The sequence below is a fragment of the Panulirus ornatus genome, chromosome 39 (genome assembly GCF_036320965.1).
Source record: "Panulirus ornatus isolate Po-2019 chromosome 39, ASM3632096v1, whole genome shotgun sequence".
NCBI lineage: Eukaryota > Metazoa > Arthropoda > Malacostraca > Decapoda > Palinuridae > Panulirus > Panulirus ornatus.
The window spans coordinates 12,270,786-12,293,567 of NC_092262.1; the positions used below are offsets into that span (position 1 = coordinate 12,270,786).

Here is a 22,782-nt window from a genome sequence, read left to right on the forward strand (position 1 = left end):
TTGAGAGAGCAGAAGAGGGTGTTTTGAAGTGGTTTGGGCACATGGAGAGAATGAGTGAGGAAAGATTGACCAAGAGGATATATGTGTCGGAGGTGGAGGGAACGAGGAGAAGAGGGAGACCAAATTGGAGGTGGAAAGATGGAGTGAAAAGGATTTTGTGTGATCGGGCCTGAACATGCAGGAGGGTGAAAGGAGGGCAAGGAATAGAGTGAATTGGAGCGATGTGGTATACAGGGGTTGACGTGCTGTCAGTGGATTGAATCAAGGCATGTGAAGCGTCCGGGGTAAACCATGGAAAGCTGTGTAGGTATGTATATTTGCGTGTGTGGACGTGTGTATGTACATGTGTATGGGGGGGGGGGTGGGCCATTTCTTTCGTCTGTTTCCTTGCGCTACCTCGCAAACGCGGGAGACAGCGACAAAGTATAAAATATATATATATATATATAAATATATATATATATATATATATTGTGTGTGTGCGAGTTGATGGGCCATTCTTCGCCTGTTTCCTGGCGCTACCTCGCTGACGCGGGAAACGGTGGTCAAGTATAATAATCAAAGTAATAATAATGTATACATATGTAAAGTGAGTCAATTGTCTGAGTCTTCTTGTTTCTATGAAAGCAGGACGTTTCGTTAGCTGGAAAGTACGCTTATTAGCGGAATCTTGTATCGCAACTGTTCAACAGTAATTCGTCCAAGATACCAAGCTCACGGCACTCGCGTCAGCTTTGATTATCGTGCCCTGGCAACCTACCGGACGTCCTGTACGTTGCCACAGCACGATAATGAAACCTTCAGACTTCTGCGCCGCGCGACTTCATTATCATTAAGATTTTATATTATATGTGTGTATATATATATATATATATATATATATATATATATATATATATATATATATATATATATATATATATGTGTGTGTGTGTGTGTGTGTGTGTGTTGAAGTAGATTACAAAGCGAATATTTTTCATGTATAACGAAGTTGAACGTATAACATCGTATAAACGTATGTACACGTACCGGCGTTGGGTTGGTGAACGGTGTCTGCCGTACAGTAACGTGGCGGCGCCCCGGTAGCGTGTCACTCCACGAGAGATAAACAGAGATACGATTCGTGATAAGATAAACCGTCAGCCACGGGGTTACTCTGTGTGTGTGTGCAGTGCCCAGTGTGGGTCGTCGACGCTCTACTAATTATAGACAGAAGACGAACCAGGAATATAGACGGGAGGACGGCCAGCAAGCGAGATTGGACGGAGGTAGTGCGAGAGCAGTGGTGTAGTGGCCTGAAGAAGAGAGTCCGGTGGTGGGAGGCCACTGGGATTGTACCATGGACGCTCAGGAGAAGGTAAGACAACGGCGATGATCGAACATGCGTGTTTACTGAAGGTGATATATGGGGGACGGGAGGGAGCGAGAGAGAAACAGGTATCAAAACGGCCAACCCTTGAGTTGCCGATGGCCACACAATAATAATATGACGCAGCAGCTTGATGAGTAGTGCGTGGTCTAGCTAGTGGTGGGGGGCACACAAGCAGCCAGCACTTGAAAGCAAAAATCAAAGTAACAGAAGAGGGTGAGGATGAACAGCTAGGATGACTGTGGACCGAATGCAGCAACCAGGTGAACTCGAACATATGCACTCGACCCTAGCCCCTAATTGAGCCTACCTCCTTAAGGGCCTCCCCTTAATCTAGCCTAGCTATGGACCTTACCCTAACCTAGGCCTTCCCTTAATCTAGCCTAGCTAAGGACCTTACCCTAACCTAGGTCTTCCCTTAATCTAGCCTAGCTAAGGGCCTTACCCTAACCTAGGCCTTCCCTTAATCTAGCCTAGCTAAGGGCCTTGCCCTAACCTAGGCCTTCCCTTAATCTAGCCTAGCTAAGGGCTTTGCCCTAACCTAGGCCTTCCCTTAATCTAGCCTGGCTAAGGGCCTTACCCTAACCTAGGTCTTCCCTTAATCTAGCCTGGCTAAGAACCTTACCCTAACCTAGGCCTTCCCTTAATCTAGCCTAGCTAAGGGCCTTATCCTAACCTAGGCCTTCCCGTAATTCAGCCTAGCTAAAGACCCTATCCTAACCTGTCTTGCCCTTGTAGGACACTAGGGTAAGAGTTCAGGGCCCTTCGTAAGGCCATCACTAGACTATGAGGTAGAGCGAGGCTAACAAGGTGGCCCCTCACACAGACGCTGCTGGACTGTCCGGTGTGCCTGGAGGTGTACGACGAAGGGCCTCGCACGCCCAAGATGATGCCCTGCCTCCACTCCGTCTGCGCCTCCTGCATCCACGAGCTCTGCACCTCCTCCACCCCCCTGGCCAGGCCCTCGACCCCAACCACCACGCAGGTGAGCTGTGGCGTCATCAAGTGAACTGTGGGGGTCATCATGTCAGCTGTGGGGGTCATCATGTCAGCTGTGGGGGTCATCATGTCAGCTGTGGGGGGTTATCATGTCAGCTGTGGGGGGTTATCATGTCAGCTGTGGGGGGTCATCATGTCAGCTGTGGGGGTCATCATGTCAGCTGTGGGGGTCATCATGTCAGCTGTGTGGGTCATCAGGTGAGCTGTGGGGGTCATCAAGTGAACTGTGGGGGTCATCATGTCAGCTGTGGGGGTCATCATGTCAGCTGTGGGGGTCATCAAGTCAGCTGTGGGGGGTTATCATGTCAGCTGTGGGGGGTCATCATGTCAGCTGTGGGGGTCATCATGTCAGCTGTGGGGGTCATCAGGTGAGCTGTGGGGGTTATCATGTCAGCTGTGGGGGTCATCATGTCAGCTGTGGGGGTCATCATGTCAGCTGTGGGGGTCATCATGTCAGCTGTGGGGGTCATCATGTCAGCTGTGGGGGTCATCATGTCAGCTGTGGGGGTCATCATGTCAGCTGTGGGGGGTCATCATGTCAGCTGTGGGGGTCATCATGTCAGCTGTGGGGGTCATCATGTCAGCTGTGTGGGTCATCAGGTGAGCTGTGGGGGTCATCAAGTGAACTGTGGGGGTCATCAAGCGAGCTGTGGGGTCATCAGCTGAGTTGTGGGCTCATCAGGTGAGCTAAGGGGTCATCAGGTGAGCTGTGAGGTCATCAAGTGAACTGTGGGATCATCAAGTGAACTGTGGGGATCATCAAGTGAGCTGTGGGGTCATCAAGTGAACTGTGGGGGTCATCAAGTGAACTGTGGGGTCATCAAGTGAACTGTGGGGATCATCAAGTGAGCTGTGGGGTCATCAAGTGAACTGTGGGGGTCATCAAGTGAGTTGTGGGGGTCAACAGGTGAGCTGTGGGGTCATCATGTGAACTGTGGGGGTCATCAGGTAGCTGTGGGGTCATCATGTGAATTGTGAGGTCATCAAGTGAACTGTGGGATCATCAAGTGAACTGTGGGATCATCAAGTAAACTGTGGGATCATCAAGTGAACTGTGGGGGTCATCAGGTAAGCTGTGGGGTCATCAAGTGAACTGTGGGGTCGTTAGAAGAAATGTCATAAGTAAGGAAGATGATCATGCTGTAGTATAAGTAAGGGAGGGAGTCATGCTGTAGTATAAGTAAGGGAGGGAGTCATGCTGTAGTATAAGTAAGGGAGGGAGTCATGCTGTAGTATAAGTAAGGGAGGGAGTCATGCTGTAGTATAAGTAAGACAGTCATGACTTTCACGTGTTACTGTCACATGTTACAAGCCAAGTGGATTAAGGTCGTAACCCTTCCCCCTCCCCCAGGCCAGTCCCCCGCCACCCCCCAAACCTACCAGTCTGGCTGCCTCTGGAGGGACGACCCTTGACCCCGTCGACCATGTCTACCTGGAACCACACAACCACCAAGAGGTACGACTTACTTAAGAATATATGGCACAGTAAACTGGTCATGACCTTACCATGTGTGAGGCACTAGACACGATATATATATATATATATATATATATATATATATATATATATATATATATATATATATATATATATATATATATATATGTGTGTGTGTGTGTGTGTGTGTGTGTGTAGACAGAGTACAAAACCTATCTTCACACCTTCCAAACGTCATAATATGACTTAAAGACGAAAATATCTCGGAACACATCAACTTATACAGGTTAAGAGTGATCATTCTGGGAACTTATTGTTCACTGGTATAAAGATGGTTTTTGTGCTGTGTGTAACATTACTCCTGTATGAACTACAGAGACAGACATACATATAAACAGACTAAAAAATCATATTAAGATGTCATTTTACAGCATGAGAGGTGAAGAGATTGACTGAGAATTTGGTCAATACAGACAACAAAGATCAATGTTCAAGAGATGGGGCCACCCACAAATAGCTTATTAAGAATAGGCAATCACACACACAAGAGGAGGGAATGATATGAGGGAAAACACTTCATTTTGTGGCTGTTAGTGGGAAAAAAAATTGAGGAGACGTATGTACAGTCGACCAAAAAACTTTCTTCACAATTTTGTGTTGGACAGTGACAACGGACGAAGGAATATGACATGATCTCGGGTCTTGCCTCACTATGATATATATATATATATATATATATATATATATATATATATATATATATATATATATATATATATATATATATATATATACAGAGAGAGAGAGAGAGAGAGAGAGAGAGAGAGAGAGCAGCTACTTTAAGAAATGGATTTCAAATTCCCGCTAATCAACTCGGTCGAGAGCAACAGGGAATGTAAAGTTCAGTTTGGACTGCCTTCCTGAGCCATCCGTAAGATACTTTATTTGTTACCCGTACAACGGATGCACACTAGGGTCCGACTCTCCAGTGTGTCAGGAAGTGACCCTTCCAACCCTTCGTGTGGCTGACGGTGTCCTCCCCAGCAGGCAGGTCCTCCCGCCATGCGAGCCGTGGTCCTCGGAGACGCCAACACCGCAGCCATCACGGCCATGGCCGACCTCCTGCAGAGCAGCACCAGCAGCAGGAGGAGCAGCCACCCTCCGCTCCGCCGTCTGACCGGCCACACGACCAACACCTCCCTCCCTCCACGCCATCCACGCGACCCTCTGCCCACTCCACCTCCACCACCCACGGAGGCCCCCTCCCCACCGGCTCTCCCCCCGCGCAACATGGGCCCGGGGGGCGCTCCCGCCCCGTCCAGGCCCCAGAAGAGGGCAACCCTCACAGTGAAGACCGAACCCTGTCTCGCGACGTCCAAGGAACCGCCCATCGCGACGTCCAAGGAACCGCCCATCCCACGAGACTGGACCATCTTGTGTCCACTATGTCGCAGTCCCTGTGGCACCAGCAAACTCCAGACCAACAGGTAGGTTCAGCCCCACACGTCAAGGGAGAAACAAAAGAATAGCTACCCCCCCCCCCAAAAAAAAATAGGGGGGATCAACAAACCTTCAAAATAAAACCAGGGCAGCGATGCCACAGGGAGAAATAGCGACACCCAATCACCACCAGCACAGGTCAGTGGTAGTTAACAATACAGCACCAGTCCAAATGTATGGATGGAACAGGTCAACCCACCGTTCGACACGCCCTTGACCAGGTAGAGCAAACAAGCAGATAATGACACTGTTAGGTGGTTAGGCGCTGTCGCAAATCCTCCAAATTGAAGTAAGTGTGTTCCCAAACACTTCCAGGTGATTACAATAAGCCGTCTCTTTTATCTTAATGAAACTACCTCCTCTAACTACCTACACAAACCAGTCAGACCAATTACAGAAAAATAAAAATCTTATTTATGAAATCTAACGGTTTGTGGTAATTCTATAGACCAAAGAGCACATATGGTGAATATTACATAATCATCATTATAATAACTGTAGAATTGTCATCCTCAATATATCTCTTAAGTGTTATGCAACATCCAATGTCTTTGAAATTTGGGTCATTAATGACACTTCATTGTAAATCTGAATCAATAAAGTGGTAAACTGGCAACTCGTGAGTGCTTGCCTCTCCAACATGGCGGGTTGGGGGCGTGGCTTCTCCAGTCTTTCCGAGCCAGACCATTTTTCTTGGTTTGTGTGAGAACAGAGACGTATCATGCACGCAGGTTTAATACAGATATAATAAAAGAATCATCAGAAGATAACTATAACTAAATGCCGTTATCCTGGTTATCACGGATATGACCTTACCAAACTTACGACCCGAACATGGCCACTAAATATCTTCTATTTATTAGAGGATGAAAACGATGATTGGATGTATATGTACAGCGAGAACATGATGATGATGCCCGTGTACACCACCGCGCCGCCACGGTGGCCTGGCCTTTTAACTCTAACCTTTTGCAGCAATGGCTTAAATGGCGCCATTGTACACTAGGGTCGTCCTCCCTCGCTCAGTATATGTAGTTCTTACATTGATATTGCTCGTATGATGAGAGAGGCATGACACATGGCAGGTCACAATATGGATACGTGATGGCTGATGATGAACGGAAATAATACGAGAGGAAAACTACATTTCATTCATGACTCGTTTGGACACGCATTATTATCTCAACGGAAATGAAACGTTTGTATGTAGAGGAAAAGTGGACCAGTCAACTTGTTGAGTTTGGCCTTGGGAGACAAAGGATCAGATATAATAATGCCAAGTTACAGTTGGCCATCTTGCGTTCGTGATGCGTCTCTTCCTACATTGTTTGCTCATCATCTTGATACTGTTTATTTGAACTACCAAAACTGCTCATATTCTACAACTTCCTTTCACATATATCCACCATCTAAAGTATGAAATCATCATTCAAATTCTATTTAAATCTGTTTTTTCGAGACCATCCACCTTGTCTTAATGACGCGTTAAGAGACTTGTTATTGTTTACGTTGAAGGTACGTGTTGGCTCACCTGCGGGACCTCGCCCGGCTCCAGCCGCGCCCCGAGCCAGCCCTCACCACACACCATCAACCAATCCAGGCTCAGGCAGCCAACACACAACCATCAGCCCCGACCCTCGCTTTACAGGACTTCTGGTGCATAAAGTGCGAAGCCCCAGCCCAGGACTGCTGCGCCTCCCACGATCTGCTGCCGCTCCACCAGGTAACACGCCCAGACGTTGTATATAGCCTCTGAACACGCGCCATTCATGGCCTCTTGAAAAGGCAAAGATGCGCAGAAATAGGTTAAGAAATTGGGCATCACTAGCCGCGAAAAATGGGCATTGGTAGATGCTGAAAATTGCTATTAATAGCTGCAAAAGATTGCCTTCATATATATATATATATATATATATATATATGCGCAAGCCATCACTGCTTCCCTAAATACATCCCATTCCTCCCCCAATCTCTCCTCGCGTCCTTTGCTCTCATCTTTTGCCATTCTGCATTCAATCTCTCCTGGTACTTCCTCAGACAAGTCTCCTTTCCAAGCTCATTTACTCTCACCACTCTCTTCTCCCCAACATTCTCTCTTCTGAAAACCTCTACCAATGTACACCTTCGCCTCCACAAGATAATGATCAGACATCCCTCCAGCTGCACCTTTCAGCACATTGAACATCCAAAAGTCTCTTTTACACGCCTATCAATCAACACATAATCCAATAATGCCCTTTGACCATCTCTCTTACTCACATACGTATACTAATGAATATCTCTTTTTAAACCATTTACAACACTGAACACCCCATGTACACCAATTATTCCCTCAACTGCCACCTTACTCATCTTTGCATTCAAATCACCGATCTATAGACTATAACCCGGTCTTGTGCATCAAAGCTGATAACACACTCACTCAGCTGCCCCCAAAACACTTGCCTCTCATGATCTTTCTTCTCATGCCCAGGTGCATATGCACCAATAATCACCCATCTCTCTCCATCAACTTTCAGTTTTACCCATATCAATCTAGAGTTTACTTTCTTACACTTCCACAACTTGTGCTTCAAGAGTAGTGCTACTCCTTCCCTTGCTCTTGTCCTCTCACTAACCCCTGACTTTACTCCCAAGACATTCCCAAACCACTCTTCCCCTTTACCCATGAGCTTCGTTTCACTCAGAGCCAAAACATCCAGGTTCCTTTCCTCAAACATACTACCTATCTCTCCTTTTTTCACATCTTGGTTACATCCACACTCATTTAGACACCCCAATCTGAGCCTTCGAGGAGGATGAGCACTCCCCGCGTGACTCCTTCTTCTGTTTCCCCTTTTAGAAAGTTAAAATACAAGGAGGGGAGGGTTTCTAGCCCCCCGCTCCCTTACCCCTTTAGTCGCCTTCTACGACACGCGGGGAATACATGGGAAGTATTCTTTCTCCCCTATATATATATATATATATATATATATATATATATATATATATATATATATATATATATATATATATATATATATATATATATATAATTAAATAATGACTTGCCGTCCTATTGCTCTCCGTGCAGTGGCTGGAGACGCAAGGAGACATGGTGGAGGAACTGAGGACTTCAATTCAATCCCGGCTGAACGACCTTTGTTGTGACCTGGACCACACGGAGGACGACATCAAGATCATCCAACACAGTCTGAGGAAAGCCTCCAGGTGGGTGGGTCCACATCTCCCAGGTGGGTGGGTCCACATCTCCCAGGTGGGTGGGTCCACATCTCCCAGGTGGGTGGGTCATCCTCCAGGTGGGTGGGTCCACATCCCCCAGGTGGGTGGGTCCACATCCCCCAGGTGGGTGGGTCCACATCCCCCAGGTGGGTGGGTCCACATCCTCCCAGGTGGGTGGGTCCACATCCCCCAGGTGGGTGGGTCCACATCTCCCAGGTGGGTAGGTCCACATCCCCCAGGTGGGTGGGTCCACATCTCCCAGGTGGGTGGGTCCACATCTCCCAGGTGGGTGGGTCCACATCCCCCAGGTGGGTGGGTCCACATCCCCCAGGTGGGTGGGTCCACATCCCCCAGGTGGGTGGGTCCACATCCCCCAGGTGGGTGGGTCCACATCTCCCAGGTGGGTGGGTCCACATCCCCCAGGTGGGTGGGTCCACATCCCCCAGGTGGGTGGGTCCACATCCCCCAGGTGGGTGGGTCCACATCTCCCAGGTGGGTGGGTCCACATCTCCCAGGTGGGTGGGTCCACATCCCCCAGGTGGGTGGGTCCACATCCCCCAGGTGGGTGGGTCCACATCCTCCCAGGTGGGTGGGTCCACATCCCCAGGTGGGTGGGTCCACATCTCCCAGGTGGGTGGGTCCACATCCCCAGGTGGGTGGGTCCACATCTCCCAGGTGGGTGGGTCCACATCTCCCAGGTGGGTGGGTCCACATCCCCCAGGTGGGTGGGTCCACATCCCCCAGGTGGGTGGGTCCACATCCCCCAGGTGGGTGGGTCCACATCCCCCAGGTGGGTGGGTCCACATCTCCCAGGTGGGTGGGTCCACATCCCCCAGGTGGGTGGGTCCACATCTCCCAGGTGGGTGGGTCCACATCTCCCAGGTGGGTGGGTCCACATCTCCCAGGTGGGTGGGTCCACATCTCCCAGGTGGGTGGGTCCACATCTCCCAGGTGGGTGGGTCCACATCTCCCAGGTGGGTGGGTCCACATCTCCCAGGTGGGTGGGTCCACATCTCCCAGGTGGGTGGGTCCACATCCCCCAGGTGGGTGGGTCCACATCTCCCAGGTGGGTGGGTCCACATCTCCCAGGTGGGTGGGTCCACATCCCCAGGTGGGTGGGTCCACATCTCCCAGGTGGGTGGGTCCACATCTCCCAGGTGGGTGGGTCCACATCCCCCAGGTGGGTGGGTCCACATCCTCCAGGTGGGTAGGTCCACATCTCCCAGGTGGGTGGGTCCACATCCCCCAGGTGGGTGGGTCCACATCCTCCAGGTGGGTGGGTCCACATCTCCCAGGTGGGTGGGTCCACATCTCCCAGGTGGGTGGGTCCACATCTCCCAGGTGGGTGGGTCCACATCTCCCAGGTGGGTGGGTCCACATCTCCCAGGTGGGTAGGTCCACATCTCCCAGGTGGGTGGGTCCACATCCTCCAGGTGGGTAGGTCCACATCTCCCAGGTGGGTGGGTCCACATCCCCCAGGTGGGTGGGTCCACATCCTCCAGGTGGGTAGGTCCACATCTCCCAGGTGGGTGGGTCCACATCCCCCAGGTGGGTGGGTCCACATCCTCCAGGTGGGTAGGTCCACATCTCCCAGGTGGGTGGGTCCACATCCTCCCAGGTGGGTGGGTCCACATCCTCCAGGTGGGTGGGTCCACATCCCCCAGGTGGGTGGGTCCACATCCCCCAGGTGGGTGGGTCCACATCCCCCAGGTGGGTGGGTCCACATCCTCCAGGTGGGTAGGTCCACATCCCCCAGGTGGGTGGGTCCACATCCCCCAGGTGGGTAGGTCCACATCCCCCAGGTGGGTGGGTCCACATCCCCCAGGTGGGTGGGTCCACATCTCCCAGGTGGGTGGGTCCACATCCCCCACAAGACCATCTCTAGTTATCCTTAATTACTGATAATTATCATTATTGTAATTATCGTTATGTTCGTGACCCGTGAATGATGACGTCACTGCTGTGTTTCCCTGGGCGGCAGTCAGGTGTGGAGGGCGCGGCAGGAGGCGCAGGGGGCGGAGCAGCAGCTGGGATGCCAGGTGGAGCAGCTGGCCCCCGCTCCCTGCCCCAGGAGGAAGGCTCAAGACATGGCACACAGGGTAAGTGAAGGCGCCTCCCCCACCCCCCTTCCCACAGGGTAAGTGAAGGCCCCCCCCCCTTCCTCCCATATATATAAAATTACAGACACATACTCCAGGATTTATACATTAATATAAATTCATGAACATCAGTACACTTCAGCTGCTGAAAACATCAATAATATTCATAAAAATCTAATCTAATCATAAAAATCTAATCTAATAAAAATCTAATCTAATCATAAAAATCTAATCTAATAAAAATCTAATCTAATCATAAAAATCTAATCTAACAAAACTGTTTCTCGTCCAATATCAAAAAAAAAAAAAAAATCTCAACGATAAGAAACATCAATATGTATATCGGTACAATTTCATCACAAACTACCATTCATATTCCTGACTGTAATACCTGATGATGTGATCATTACACGAAAGTGCACTTGGCAACTTGTGCTTCATTTTCCCGTGGACTCATAGGAATATATATATATATATATATATATATATATATATATATATATATATATATATATATATATATATATACACACACACACACACACACACACACACACAAGTACATAATGCATATGAACGCGCACTTCCATATTACATACAAACCTCCAACAGCGAGGATCGAACCCGGAACCCCTGTGTGGCAGTCGACCATAGCCTAGCCGCAGCACTCCCGCCTACCACCAAGGATGTCCCGGGTTCGATCCTGGCTGTTGGATCAGCCATGATGACCGTACATTTCTCTCATGTTTTTTTTTTTTTTTTCCCTCCCCTGTAGACAGCCTCCCTTCGCGACCTGGAGGGCCGGGTGTCGAACCTGGCTGCGTGGACGGGCAACGACGAGGTGTACCTCTACCGCCAGAACAACAAGTTGTACGTCTGCACCAGCCAACCTGACCGCACCATCATCATCACTATAAGCCAGGGTCAGCGGCAGACCTGACCCATCATCATAAGCCAGGGTCAGCGGCAGACCTGACCCATCATCATAAGCCAGGGTCAGCGGCAGACCTGACCCATCATCATAAGCCAGGGTCAGCGGCAGACCTGACCCATCATCATAAGCCAGGGTCAGCGGCAGACCTGACCCATCATCATAAGCCAGGGTCAGCGGCAGACCTGACCCATCATCATCATCATCACTATACTGGTGTGGTCTTCAACTCACTATCACTCTCCACCATCCGGGCCACAATGGTGGTGTTCTCATCATTATTGTAACTCCTTATGGCGAAAGGGTGATGATTATTGCCTCCATAGATCTACATCTATATTGGAAGGATTAGAAAATGATTGGATCTCATCCAGAGGGATTAGAAAACGATTGGGTCCCCCCACCCCCCTCAGAGGGATTTGAAAATGATTGTACTCACCCTCGGAGAGATCATAAGATTTAGATTAAGTTCAACCTCGGAGGGATTAGAAAATGATTGGAATATTTTCTCAATGCCAAGAGTTAATCATCTTTACCTGTTGGACCTCTTATGATATTAACAATAAATTATTTATACTTTATATATTTCACTCATACATTCCAATATATATATATTTCTATCTTACCTTATTTTCCTCTTATGTGAATTCAAGTATTAGTTTCCAACTTGTCCCTATAATGATATATCTTTCCCCTCCCACTGACACAGCTTTTTATCAGTGGTTCTCTATACAGTGGGAAAAATAACTCATGTCAAATGCTACCTCATCATCACAACTACATATGAAAACAAAAGTACATACAATACGGTAAATACTCAGTTATGAACACATAATGCTACTATATATGAAAAATGTACATACAGTACGGTAAATACTCAGTAATGAGCACATAATGCTACTACATATGAAAAATGTACATACAACACGGTTAATACCCAGTTATGAACACATAATGCTACTATATATGAAAAATGTACATACAACACGGTTAATACCCAGTTATGAACACATAATGCTACTATATATGAAAAATGTACATACAGTACGGTAAATACTCAGTTATGAACACATAATGCTAGAAATTATCATGAGTTGTGGCTGGTATTATCCTCACCCCATCAATAATGCTGTACTTAATAGCTTAAGAATAACAGCAGGAGAATGGCCAGATGTCTACGTCTACCTAAACCAGGTCTGGCACCGGCCAAACAGTCCAACAGCCACGAAATTAAGGACGCGCCACCCGCCTCCAGTCATTACCCGCGCCATAATACACACTCAGATTCCTCTAGTTTTCGACATACTTCAATTACTCTCACGGCCCACACGTCCTCCAAATCATCCTCAGTTTTTACTTACATACATGCCACGTCCCTATCCACTAACACGATCACGTACCTGTTCATTTGTTGTTTTTCCTCTAGCACTCGGTCAGCGGCACAATCCTTTGATTCAAAAATGGCCGGCCTCTCTGTCCCTCCACCAGCGCCACCTACAACAATGCGCGCCAAATTTGAATTACTGACTGTCATTACACGTAAAAAAAATTAATATATCTACAAAAATCAATGAAACCAAGCAAGAGAAAAATACATTTAAAAAAAATCATAAAATGCAAACAGGATAAAAATCACAAATTTACAACTACAATAAATCCTGGAAACCAGGAAACATTGAAAAAATGGCGAAGCTTTCATATACACCAATGCAAAACTTTTTCCATCCTGCTGTGCATAAATTACGAAAATAAGATGCTGACTCTATGTAGAAAAGCAATGATCATGCTTGATTTTTTCATGCAATTGCCATTTAGATAAAAATTAAACACAGATTATGTTGAATCAGGAGTATATGCTATGACATGGTACATATGTCTGATATAATTCTTATATGACATAGAGTTTATGTCAGTCTCAAGACCTTCACTATAGATGATGTATTATAAATGTATACACAAGCTGATTCACAATCACAACTGACACGATCACAAAAATATTCATATCAAGGAATCACCCCCTCCACCCCACCCCAAGCCAGCATTCCAACATGGTCAAAATATTCAATTTCACAACAAAGATACACCTTAACCTCCATTTGTCCTAAGGAAATCTGTAAAAAAAAAAAAAAAATGCAAACTATATGGGGTAGTTTTCCCCTCTTACATAACATCCTCCGGCCATACTGTCAATTTCTCTTTTTGTAAACAATTTTGAATCTCGCGCGTCTCACAACTCTTGTCAGAGCCATCTGGTGGGTTTGAAAAAAACATAGAAAATAAAACTGTGCGTTTGTTTGTAGTCTTTACAGGAAAACAGATAAACAAAGCGCCACTTTCGTTCACACTCAGTCTCTCGTTGTCATCTGTAATCCACCGAAACCACAGCTCCCTATCCACCCACATCCAGGCCCCACACACCTTTCCATGGTTTACCACAGACGCTTCACATGCCCTGGCTCAATCCATCGACAGCACGTCGACCCCCTTCACCCTTGTATTTACTTGTTTATTCTAAATCGAGGCTTTACTTCTCGCACTTTTATAAGTATGTCTGATTTTAATGTGGGTGATTTCAGAGAGAGAGAGAGAGAGAGAGAGAGAGAGAGAGAGAGAGAGAGAGAGAGAATCAGACTTCTGTTTACTCACTCCCGATTAATGATGATGACTGCTGCTTCTAGGGTGATTAAGGAAATGGAAATAATCCCTTGACAATGAAGACTGAGTAAATCTTCATTACGTCCTAAAATCATTCTTAAAATAGGTCACCATCATCAAGATAACTGAGATGTTAATTATCTAAACGCTCCAGATAATTTTCAGTCATTTATCTAGATTAAATTATGAATATTTTCGACTTCTGATTCACCAAATTAATCGGATATTTTCACGGTCTTTTTCTTCGCAAGATTTAATTATTTATCATAAATGAATTGCCAGCTTCTCATGAAAAATTGAATTTAAATTTCTTTGTAAATTGTAGTCAAAATCAATTATACTGATTAACGTTTTTGTTCTGGTGAAATTAACGGTTGGGTTTGTTTACATGTGTTGTGGGTGTCCACTTTCAAGTGCCAACTCGACCATTATCGACGTTAACGGGGACTCGAACCCTGAGTCGGGTTAACCCTCGTCCTATGTATTAATTCATGTAATTATTTATATACATATTTACCTTCCAAGTGGACCAGAACGATTGTCTTGGAGAGAAAGAAAGCGAAGATTAATGAAAGAAGCCGTGAAGGACAAATGTCAAAAGGGGATAAAAAAAAAAAAGTGAACGGATTACTTGGATAAATTTTGACGTCTGGATGTCACCGTGAAAGGCGAGTGAACGAAGGTGAATGAAATAGGCTTTTGACGTCCAGATGTCACAGAAACCAGCCTTAAATTTGCATTTGGAGGGCACCATGAGCGCCACTGTCAAGTCTCTGCTGGTGCATGGCCGTCAGAGCTCCTCCGTCATTATCGGTCTCTGTATCGGCATTGCCCTGAGTCTTATCAGACGCCCTTCATGGACGAGTGCGCCAGGGGCGTGTCCCCCGAGGTGCCCAGCGGCGGCGACCGCCTGGGCAAACTGCGGGACCTTCGCAGTGACGGGGACACGGGAGAGGACGACTATGAACCTCGCCTGGTGCTGGAGAACTACCTGAAGGAGGAGGCGCCCTCCAAGGCCGAGAAACTCCTGCGGCCCAGGTATTATGCCACGGAGCTGGGCATCAGAGAGAAGCTCCTGGTGGCAGTGGTCTCGAGCAAGGAGGGCGTCAGCTCTTTTGGCATCGCCTTGAATAAAACTCTGAGCCATTATGTGGACAAAGTCATTTTCTTCCTAGAGGGCATCGGCTCGAAGAAAATGGGCTTAAATATCCCCATCGTAGCCTTCAAGGATGAGAAGCCCCTCATTAGAATATTCCGAGTCCTCTCCTACTTGCATGAAAATTACTTAGACGAGTACGATTACTTTTTCCTCATATCCGATCACACTTATGTCCATGGGAGGAGATTATACAAGATGTTACAGAGGATCAGCATTAGTGAAAATGTTCACATGGGAATGTTAATGGACAACCCAGAATCCCTCTACTGTTCTGTGGGTGAGTCAGTAACCTGTTACCCTATTGTATGGACGGGTATTGCTGGATCTAGTGGCACCATCCTCACATAATGATATGAACTTTAGGGGGGGTTGGGGGTTAAGAATAAAGATCGATACACTCGTAGAGAATTTGTTAAATTTGATCATTAAACCATAATTAGGTACTGTAGGAACAGATGATATGAACAGGAACTTATTGATATATAATGTAATCACTGATGAATTATGTAATCTTACTGATAAAGTCTGTAATCTCATTGATATATCATGTAATCTTATAAATTATGTACTCTTACAAGTGAGAGAAAAGATTCAGTTGTTAGTGAGAGAAAAGATTCAGTTGTTAGGAGTTAGTTACAACCAATTATCTATGGTGGCACGAATGTTCCATGATGTACTACCATTCAAAATAATAGTTTCCTGGTACTAGGAATGGGTGCGCAGAAACTTGCCTGGTACTAGTAATGGTTGCCAGGTGACTGCAGAAACTTGCCTAGTAGCTCAGAAAGTCAAAGTATGAATTGGTGGAATACTGAACATGGGCATTTCTACTGAAGGTTACCTATATGTTACGATAGTTTTGAAGATTTTCTACTCTCGAAGCTTGAGCTGAGATACCAAGCTAAAATCTTTACAGACTATAGAGTTCAGTAATTCTGAAGCCTGAGATAATTGTACCATTCAATTTCTCTACAGAAAAATAAATGTCAACAGTACACTCGTGGAAGCCTCATTATTGCTGATCAATCTGCGAGTCATTTACCAAGCACAATTCACCAAAAGGGATAAGTGCGTCCTATGAGTGCAATAATGCAAATTATGGCTTCATGCTCCCACTTCCAAACAGTAATACTTAACATACAGAAAATGAAAGCTTATATCTTTTGTCAGGGTGGTTTTCACATAAGTGACACAACATGCAACAAATGCATGTGGTATTTAAGCCTCTGTAGCTTGAACACTCATCCCCTTTGCCTTTGTACAATGGCACTATACATGCATTCCACCAATCCTTAGGCACTTTACCATGATCCATACATAAATTGAAGATCCTTACCAACCAATCAACAACACTGTCACCCCTTTTTTAATAAATTCCACTGCAGTGTACTTATTTCCCAAACCTACTAGCATGTCGCAGTAAATGAGACCAAAACTAACCTCTTTTTTTCCAAATAACATTGAGAAATTAAATTTCAGCTGCCTAGGAAATTTAGGGTGAAAATATTATAGCTTCTGTTGATTAATGCCTCACTCACTTTCCCCACATTTTCCCTGATCTTCACAACCCTGCCCTTTTTCACTTACTTTCATTATCGAAGGATTACTTAACATCACTGTATCTCATCAGCACCCTTTCTAAGTCACTTATGGTACATGTTAGGCATGCATTGCTAGGCTTTCTCCAACTTCCATCTGTTATCCACATGGTATCCCTTTCATGTATAGATGCACCTATGAAAAAATTTTTATATTACCTGAATTGAACATTTCTTGTTTTTAATAGAATTTTTTACAGCCACTAATACCATGTATTTCAGATGCAGGCATTGTTCTCAGTCATTCTGTCTTGCAAGCAATGGGTGGAAAGTTGGCCTGGTGCACCCGCAACACTTACTCTGAAACTGACACTGACAATCTTGGTCGGTGTATTCTTCATGCAACTGATAAGCCATGTGCATCCAGTGTGCAGGTATATATTCTGTACATTTTCCATCCACCATGAGATATAGGATATAAGGATTTCAAATACGGTGAAAATATCTCTAGCCTAATTCTATTACGATTTTGTGCTTAGACTGCATATTTTTAGATATAAAAATACTACTCTTCTCAGTGGAGTTTTTTGAGTTTTGAATATCTTTTCTGTGTAATTCTAGTAAAATATACTTTCCATAACATTAAAAAATAATCTAATCCTTGTTCATACCAAAAGTATTTTCATTTTCTTCATTGATAATAAGTGTAGCATTGACTAAGGTATAGTTTGGCGATTATTTAGAAGGTAAAATCATGTAGGCTAGAAGTCTGATAGAGACTATCCTAGGGGCAGAATAAAAGTGAAAATATGTTAAACAAGCATGGAGAATTATCACCTTAAATTCAAACCTCAGAAACTTGGGTAGCATTATAGCAGGAATCTTGCATGAGTGGGCATTCAGATTTACAACGTATCTAAATTTTGGGTGTCTGAATTGGAAATTTTCAACTTGTACTAACACAAGTTTTTTCCTTCTTCTTCTTATGTAAAATGTAGACTGATTTGAGTTTCTCTTGCTCAGGGCCAGCAGTATACCAGTTATCGTTTACGTGAAGATGTGGATGTTGTGTCACACCTACAGTTGATAGGTGGAAGCTCAGTAGTAAGGGAGGCTGTAACAGTTTCCAATGTGCCAGAGGCTAATGACTTATATGTACTTCACATGTTTTATCTTCAAGTAAGGTTTAATTGTGTTACTGTGTATACAGATAATATATTTGAGAAAGTAAGAGCAACATGAGAAGTGTATGAAATTATTACTGAGACTTTGTAGGTGCTCCAGGTAATCAGTGCATGACTTAGGAAAGAGTGAAAAGGAAGATAACCACACAAAAGTTAATAGTACTCTGATGGTTTAAGTAAGCTGATTATTTAGAGATTCTGGAGTAAATATGTTTAACAACAGTATGAGGAAGAATAGAGAAGGAAAAAGGATCGTGTTGAGGATAGGATTTTGATAAAGTGATATATTTCATGTGAAATGTAATTCATTTGTTTGAACTTTTTCAATACTGAATGTTCATGAATGATACTGTTCCTGCACTGTATGTAAAGATTATGTATTCAGAATTCCAGGCAATGAGTAATAGTAAAGTGGCTTAAAGCAGAATACATGAATTTATGCTCAGGTCATGCTGACCATGGAAAGGAGTAGGTTCAAGAATAGAGCCATCAGGTGCTCTAGTAAAGATGAATGCTATTTTTTTCTTTAAATTTGAGCATTTCAAGAAATTTGATTGTCAAAATAGATATTTGATTTTTGCATTTGGAGACTATCCATCCAGACACATTATTCTTTACCCTTACAGACACTGATCTCTCTCTCCTTCCACATGCCCCTTAATGCCATATTAATTATGTCAGCCCCCATTCTTCCATACCCTGCTATGTCCACTCTTAGGGACATAAAGCAGTTCACTTTCTTCAGGTTCTCTCAATTTCAACTTACAGTTTTACAATTCTGTCTCACCAGTTAGTGCACCTCATCTTAATATTGTTCACATAAGCTCCCATCTTTCTCCTTTCACATGCTCTCCCAGACTCTGTCAACAGGTCTGTGAGGTGGTCTGATTAAGTAATGAAACGGTCAGAGAGATGTGTGGAAATAAAATGAGGGTGGTTGAGAGAGCAGAAGAGGGTGTGTTGAAATGGTTTGGACATATGGAGTGAATGAGTGAGGAAAGATTGACAAAGTTGATAGGGAAGAAGGAGAAGCAGATCAAATTGGAGGTGGAAGGATGGAGTGAAGACGATTTTAAGCAATCAGAGCCTGAACATACAGGAGGGTGACAGGCGTGCAAGGAATAGAATAAATTGAAACGATGTGATATACCTGGGTCGATGTGCTGTCAGCAGGCTGAACTAGGGCATGCGAAATGTCTTGGGGAAACCTTGGAAAGGTCTGTGGGGCCTGGATGTGGATAGGGAGCTGTGGTTTTGGTGCATTACACATGACAAAGACTGAGTGTGAATGAATGTGGCCCTTTTGTCTGTTTTCCTGGATCTACCTCGCTGAAGTGGGGGGAAGCGATGCTGTTTGCTGTGGGGCAGAATAGTGACAGGAATGGATGAAGGCAAGCAACTATGTGTATATGTGTATACATGTATATGTCTGTGTATGTATATGTTGATATGTATATGTGCATATATGGATGTTTATATAAATGTATTTATATATATATGTGTGTGTATATGAATGGATGGGCCATTCTTCATCTGTTTCCTGGTGCTACCTTGCCGACATGGGAAACAGCGATTAAGTATAATAAAAAACTATCATTATTATTATTATTATTGTTACTACTACTTTTAGTAATAGTAACAGAAGCAGTATCATTATTCATGTATCTAGTTTTGATACAGTAATGATTAAGGCACTGCCAGTTCCTCTCAGCCACCAGACCTAATTTCTCATGAAATATATTGTGAATGCATGGAGCTAATCTCTTCTGTAGCACTTTTCACCTCATTCAGTAATACATGTTGCATATGTGTTTTAGCAATTATGTTACACCTATTATTAATATCACTGTGTTGTAGGATGATGTAAGGCATATCAACAACAGCATTCACGAGTACAGAAGAGAGATTCAGGCAGCAAGGCCATTCGCACCTATAACAAAACGAGAAGAGACATGGCCCATTGGATCAACACCAGCACACTATCCTGCCACAAGGTAACATTGCAATCTTCTGAAAATAGCCAATGTTTTGGGTAAGAGTGTACTTCAGGGCAAAAGTGTCATTAATTTACAAAAATGTGTTGATGTTTTTGGAGGACCAGTTTACACTTAATACATTAACACTTTTTGAATGTAATTTGTCAGTTTCATTTGTTGTAAGAATTAACCTCAAGTGGGAAGGATGTTGATAATGACGAAAATGTGGGGTTGAATAATGCAAAACTTGGAAAAGCAAGTTTAAAAATTATAAGATCTTATGAAAATTTTGCTTGATTTAACATAAGGGTCAACATAACTGCCCCTACTTAACACTTGGTGCTGCCATATGAAAGCAAGTGTTATGTCAAAGGAAGGTTGATACAATACTCAAACAACCCTCATCATACAATCACAAAAAGATGGTTCACAATATTACATCATGACATGACAATGCAATTCTACCCCCCTCTTTTTCTATGTCCATGTGATTTAGTGTACCGTTAGTAGCTTATATCGGTTATCTCCATTGCTAGGAAGTTGTGGGAAAAAATTCTTCTTTTCAGGACATATTGGATGACCTTTGTGATGAGGAATACTTATGATATGTATCAGATGTGAGACATGTGAAGAAATAAGTATTGGAGTGATTTTAGTGAGATTATGTATGGAGCTGTAAGGCCAACATTGCAGACCACCCCCAACCACCTGGTCTTTGTTCATATGGAAGAAATTACAGGACAACTGCAACTAATTTTCTCATTGTCTAATTATCAAGTTATGGAGGACTTTAAGAACATGTAATAGGTAAAGGGCTAGAATATTTACAAAGAAAAACGTCTTCATTATCCACATGGTGGACATCCTCCCTCATTATTCATCTTTAGTATAGTGTAATATTTCTCATATTCATCTTATTCATAAAGGGCTCTATTCCAGTGTAAAAAAAAAAAATCAATATCCTTCCCACATATGCCAGCCACCCCTCACACATTACTCATTTGAAGCTTGTGTAATGTTTCTACATATATTTATGTTATTTACCACCAATTCTATGCCTGTATGTGACTTTCAGTATCCTTCCCACATATGCCAGCAACCCTTCCACATTACTCATTTCAAGCATTTCTGAATATATCCTGGTTAATCACCACTAATGCTGTGCCTGTGTATGAGGTAAGAGGAGACTGTTAAACCAAATTGAATAGAAGGCAGATGCATAGTCTCCCCAACCTCACTCCTTATGAGGAGCAGTCAGATGTTTTACCCACATCCTTTTACCTTCACTAAGCAGTGGACCGTGGCAGCACCGAGGTGTTTACTACAGCTTTCAGAGTATTTTTCTTATATGTAAATGCCAGTCTATCATTTCACGAAGGGGATTTTTTTTCTTTTTTCTTATTCAATGCACTGCGATAGAGTTGCCCTTGGCCAGTGGCCTGTTTAGGGTGAGGCACTAGAGGCTGAGAAGTGGCAATGGGGTCCACCAGTTAAGGAGACTCTTTTGCCATGGCCACTCCCTTGAGGGAGTTCCCAAAGGGAATGATCATCAGAGATCTAGATAGATATATTTAATATCCATATGATGATGGGTGTTAAAACTAGCACACGTTTGTGAGGGTTACACATGTTCACTAAAATGTTTTAAAGTATTTTTTATAAGCAAATAGTGACATATAAAAATTACTTAAAAGAACAAGTTCTTGAATTTTTTCATGGGACTGTGCCATGAAGTGAATAAAGCAGACAAAAATAGCACTAAAATATGTCATCCCTAGAGACTCTTATTTCCATATAGATGAGGTATCCATATAGTCTGTTCATTTATGTTTAGGTTTCTCTGTGTTACATGAACCCTGTGTTTCCCTCATCTTCAAAGCCTGTCTCACTTTTGCAAAACTAACCATGAAATTGGTAAGCTTCTTCAAATTTAAGTTTGATGGTACAAAAAAAATTTTGTGAAGGCAACAAACAATTTGTTTATGAACTGCATATCTTTTTCATCATTGTATGTATAAAGGTGTGTAAAATTTAATGCATAGATTAGTTATTAAAGATTATGATGAATATGAATTAAAAGAATTATTTGCAAGCATACACATTCTTTTAGGCTGCCATATTTCAAGCAATAGTCTAGTCTTTATTTACCCTTGGAAGCACTACCATGGAAAACATGAGGGAATTGTTCTTTTTCCAAGCGATGGCTTTTTGTTTTTAACCTCTTTGCATTGAAGCATCGCTTAGTAATCAATGAAACATTTTTGAACTATGCAGTATCCTTCACTGACTGTGATTTGCTCACATCTGTCTGTCAACATACATCCATTCCCAGTTCCATAAAGTGGATTAGGTGTATATAGCCTTTGAAAATCACTGATACACACTATCAACCTATGCCTAGTATATTAAAGTGAAATATGGCCTTTCACTCCTTTGAAGTGCTTCTTAGTTTTCACATTAAGCACTAATTAGTTCTGTCAACTGAGACAAACCTCTACGTTCACACCACCTCTATTGCATCTGATTTCCAGTGATTCCTCTTACATTTTCGTCTAAGATAATGAAGGTTATAATCTAGTCACGCAATACATCTATCCGTTTCTTTCAAGGTCTAACTCTCCTCCATATACCTTCTATTGTACTGGCGTATATCTGCTTGACCAGCCTGTCGTCTACAATACATTCTATTATGACCATACTTTCCTGAAAGTC

The 22,782-nt window shown here is 44.0% G+C and overlaps 2 protein-coding genes across 5 annotated transcripts in view; both read left to right on the forward strand.

The window, feature by feature from the left end:
* Nucleotides 1–1,095: 1,095 nt before the first annotated feature.
* LOC139761146 (uncharacterized) lies at nucleotides 1,096–12,139 on the forward strand. Of its 4 annotated transcripts, none has more exons than XM_071685102.1 (8): nucleotides 1,096–1,357; nucleotides 2,196–2,354; nucleotides 3,720–3,824; nucleotides 4,851–5,293; nucleotides 6,822–7,029; nucleotides 8,380–8,516; nucleotides 10,510–10,627; nucleotides 11,403–12,139. In XM_071685102.1, exons 1-8 carry the CDS (start codon nucleotides 1,340–1,342, stop codon nucleotides 11,565–11,567), a joined length of 1,353 nt encoding a protein of 450 aa, XP_071541203.1. In that variant the 5' UTR covers nucleotides 1,096–1,339; the 3' UTR covers nucleotides 11,568–12,139. The 4 variants fall into 4 exon arrangements, with proteins under 4 accessions (XP_071541203.1, XP_071541204.1, XP_071541201.1 ...); XM_071685103.1 differs by having other exon boundaries at nucleotides 1,100–1,357; nucleotides 4,854–5,293; XM_071685100.1 differs by lacking the exons at nucleotides 1,096–1,357; nucleotides 2,196–2,354 and adding an exon at nucleotides 2,751–2,968.
* Nucleotides 12,140–14,586: 2,447 nt separating this feature from the next.
* The window catches only part of Chpf (Chondroitin polymerizing factor), a 31,782-nt gene continuing 23,586 nt past the window's right edge, over nucleotides 14,587–22,782 (forward strand). The window contains 5 exon segments of the mRNA XM_071685104.1: nucleotides 14,587–15,056; nucleotides 15,059–15,649; nucleotides 17,193–17,344; nucleotides 17,934–18,089; nucleotides 19,952–20,088. Coding sequence (XP_071541205.1) covers nucleotides 14,924–15,056; nucleotides 15,059–15,649; nucleotides 17,193–17,344; nucleotides 17,934–18,089; nucleotides 19,952–20,088 — 1,169 coding nt within the window. The 5' untranslated portion in view covers nucleotides 14,587–14,923.

What these genes read in the sequence shown, in the direction of transcription:
- LOC139761146 (XM_071685100.1), top strand. Translation starts at nt 2,756, where the DNA reads ATGTCAGCTGTGGGGGTCATCATGTCAGCTGTGGGGGTCATCATGTCA. An exon ending in TCAGCTGTGTGGGTCATCAG is followed by an intron (nt 2,969 to 3,719) that starts GTGAGCTGTGGG and finishes CCCCTCCCCCAG; the next exon opens with GCCAGTCCCCCGCCACCCCC. An exon ending in AGTCTGAGGAAAGCCTCCAG is followed by an intron (nt 8,517 to 10,509) that starts GTGGGTGGGTCC and finishes CCTGGGCGGCAG; the next exon opens with TCAGGTGTGGAGGGCGCGGC.